Genomic DNA, 2,824 nt, shown 5'->3' on the forward strand with positions numbered 1-2,824 from the left:
AGCACTGTGAGGCAGTTGAATAGAAATGTGGGGCGAAATTCGCCGACCCCCAGCAGGGTCGGAGAATCGCCTGGGGCCGCCGAAAATCCCACCCCCGCCGTGGCAGAGATTCTCCGCCACCCGGGAAGTGGCGGTGGCAGGAATCTCGCCACTCCGATCGGAGAGGGCCCTGCGGTGATTCTCCGGTCTGGATGGGCCGAAGTCCCGCCGCTGGGAGGCCTCTCCCGCCGCCGAGGTTTGAACCACCTCTGGAACGGCGGGATCAGCGGCGCGAGCGGGCCCCGGGGTCCTGGGGGGGGGGGGCAGGGGGCGATTGAACTCCGGGGGGTGCCCCCACGGTGGCCTGGCCCGCGATCGGGGCCCCCCGCTCAGACTCCGGGCCAGTGCCCTGGGTGCACTTCGCCATGGCGGAAGCGGAAGAGAACCCCAAATCGCGCATGCGCCGACCGGCGAAAGCCTTTCGGCCAGCCCCGCTGCCGGGGGCGCCGGTTTTTTGCGCCTGTCTTCTGGTGCAAACCGCTCCGGCGCGGGGCTGGCCCCCAAAGATGGGGAGAATTCCCCACCTTTGGGGAGGCCCAACCCCTGAGTGGTTGGCGCTACTCCCCTACGCCGGCACCCTCCTTCACGCAGGGTAGGGGAGAATGCCGCCCATGGTCTCAGTGCGGGCGGCCATTTTAAGTGGCCAACCGGATCCGCCATTTTATGCAGCGATGTGGCAATCGCCACGGGCCACAGTAATGTCCAGCATTTGTTCCAAGTGTGGCAAAACAAATCATTTTGCCAAGCAATGCTTTTCACGTCCAACAGTGGACCAAACAGGATCAGTCAACGTGATCGATGAGATGTCCATTAAAGATCTGTTCTTCGTTGATCTGATTTTGACTCAGGATACAATGAGTCCAAATATAATAAGAATAATCTTTATTGTCACAAGTAGGCTTACATTAACACTGCAATGAAGTAGCTGTGCAAAGCCCCTCGTCCCCAGATTCTGGCGTCTGTTCGGGTACACAGAGGGAGAATTCAGAATGTCCAATATCCCTAACAGCATGTCTTTCGGGACTTGTGGGAGGAAACCGAAGCAACCAGAGGAAATCCATGCGGGCATGTGGAGAACGTACAGACTCCGCACAGACGGTGACCCAAGCCAGGAATCGAACCTGGGACCCTACCACTGTGAAGCAACAGTACAAACCTCTGTGCTACCTTGCTGCCCATGCAGAGTGAAGAAGTCTTACTGACCAATTGCAGCAATAGTGATGGTGATGTTGATTCCATCGAAGGCAGATGGAGAATTCCAGTGATGCTGAATGCCAGAGCGAGGGCCAATTTGAACAGGCTGCGGGTTAAAATGAAACAAAACTACTGAAAGACTACAATGGGAATGAGACTGCGACGCTGAGAGCTTGGGAGCATGTGAGCTAGAAGCATGGGTAGACAACAGAAGTCACATCATGGCATTTTCCATTGTGGACACAGAACACAAGTCCATCATTGGAGTGGTCACATGTGAGGCCCTGAACCTAGTTGACCAGCTGTACATTCCAGACAGCGCGGCGACAGAGGATCATTGTGACTCACAATGAGGTATAATGGTGCAGTTATCTGATGAGATAATAGCAAAAGTTAAAGTGGAGGAAGATAAACCAGATGAAGGGATGGAAGAGCCAAAGGGAATTCCAGAATTCTGGTTAACAATCTTCAAAAATGTGGATTCGCTCAGTGACATGATACAGGAGCATGAGGAGAAGGATCTGCAAGATGTAAAGGTAAAATGTTCAGATCCAGGACAGCCAATGAGCTTTATTCTGGAGTTTACGTTTGAGCCAAATGAGTATTTCACAAATAAGGTAGTGACAAAAACATACAAGATGGAGTCTCAGCCTGAACAGTTAGATTTTTTCTTCTTTGATGAACTAACACTCACGGGATGCACAGGCTGCAACATCGACTGGAAGAATGAAAAATACATCTCATTGAAAACCATTAAAACGAAGCAGAAGCATAAGGGTAGGGGCACTGGTAGAACAGTTACGAAAACTGTACCAAAAGACTCTTTCTTCAATTTCTTCAATCCTCCTGATTTTCCAGAGCATGGAGCGTTAGATGAAGGTTCTGCAGCAAGACTCGCTGCTGACTTTGAAATTGGCCATTTCTTGCAGGAAAACATAATTCCACAAGCAATGTCATACTTTACTGGAGAAGCCATTGCAGATGATGGTGATTACGATGATGATAATTACGATGACTATGATTACGATGATGAAAGGGAAGAATCAGACGTTGAGCCAGAAGAGGAAGACTATGAAAGTCTATTTAGTTCATTTGGCAGTAGTGACAAGGTGACCACAAGCAGCACCCAATCTGCACAGGACAATGATAAGTGTGAAAGCTCTAAGATGGCATGTGCAGAGGCTGAAAGTGAGATTGCAACAGCAGATAAATCTGATGCGAGCAAATCAACTGCAAACTGACTGGTAACTGAAGAAACACACCTCATTTTGGAGAAATTGGCTCCAGGGATGTACGATGAATCATCCTATGCCCACGGAATGGTTCCTGCAGTGGATTCGCCAATACGCGAGGCCAGTCACCAAAAGACTTGAAGGAAGAACAGATGGATACATTTTCGTCCAATTCTCCAACGAAAGATGAAGCATATATCGTCATATCAGATGGAGATAAGCCACTCATTGAGGTTAAAACACAAAGTGAAGAAACAACGCCTACTGTTGAGAACATTGATCCAGTTAAGATACCGGAATGTGAGGGTTGGCAGATCATTCCTGAAGTCACAGACTTGCCAGTAACTGCAAAAGCGTCC

General features: G+C 50.1%; 1 protein-coding gene across 1 annotated transcript; it reads left to right on the forward strand.

The window, feature by feature from the left end:
* Window positions 1-1,592: 1,592 nt before the first annotated feature.
* LOC119978960 (nucleosome assembly protein 1-like 1) lies at window positions 1,593-2,474 on the forward strand. Its single transcript, XM_038820910.1, has one exon. The coding sequence runs from the start codon at window positions 1,593-1,595 to the stop codon at window positions 2,472-2,474; it is 882 nt and encodes a 293-aa protein (XP_038676838.1).
* Window positions 2,475-2,824: the final 350 nt, after the last annotated feature.

Source organism: Scyliorhinus canicula, chromosome 15 (genome assembly GCF_902713615.1).
Source record: "Scyliorhinus canicula chromosome 15, sScyCan1.1, whole genome shotgun sequence".
NCBI lineage: Eukaryota > Metazoa > Chordata > Chondrichthyes > Carcharhiniformes > Scyliorhinidae > Scyliorhinus > Scyliorhinus canicula.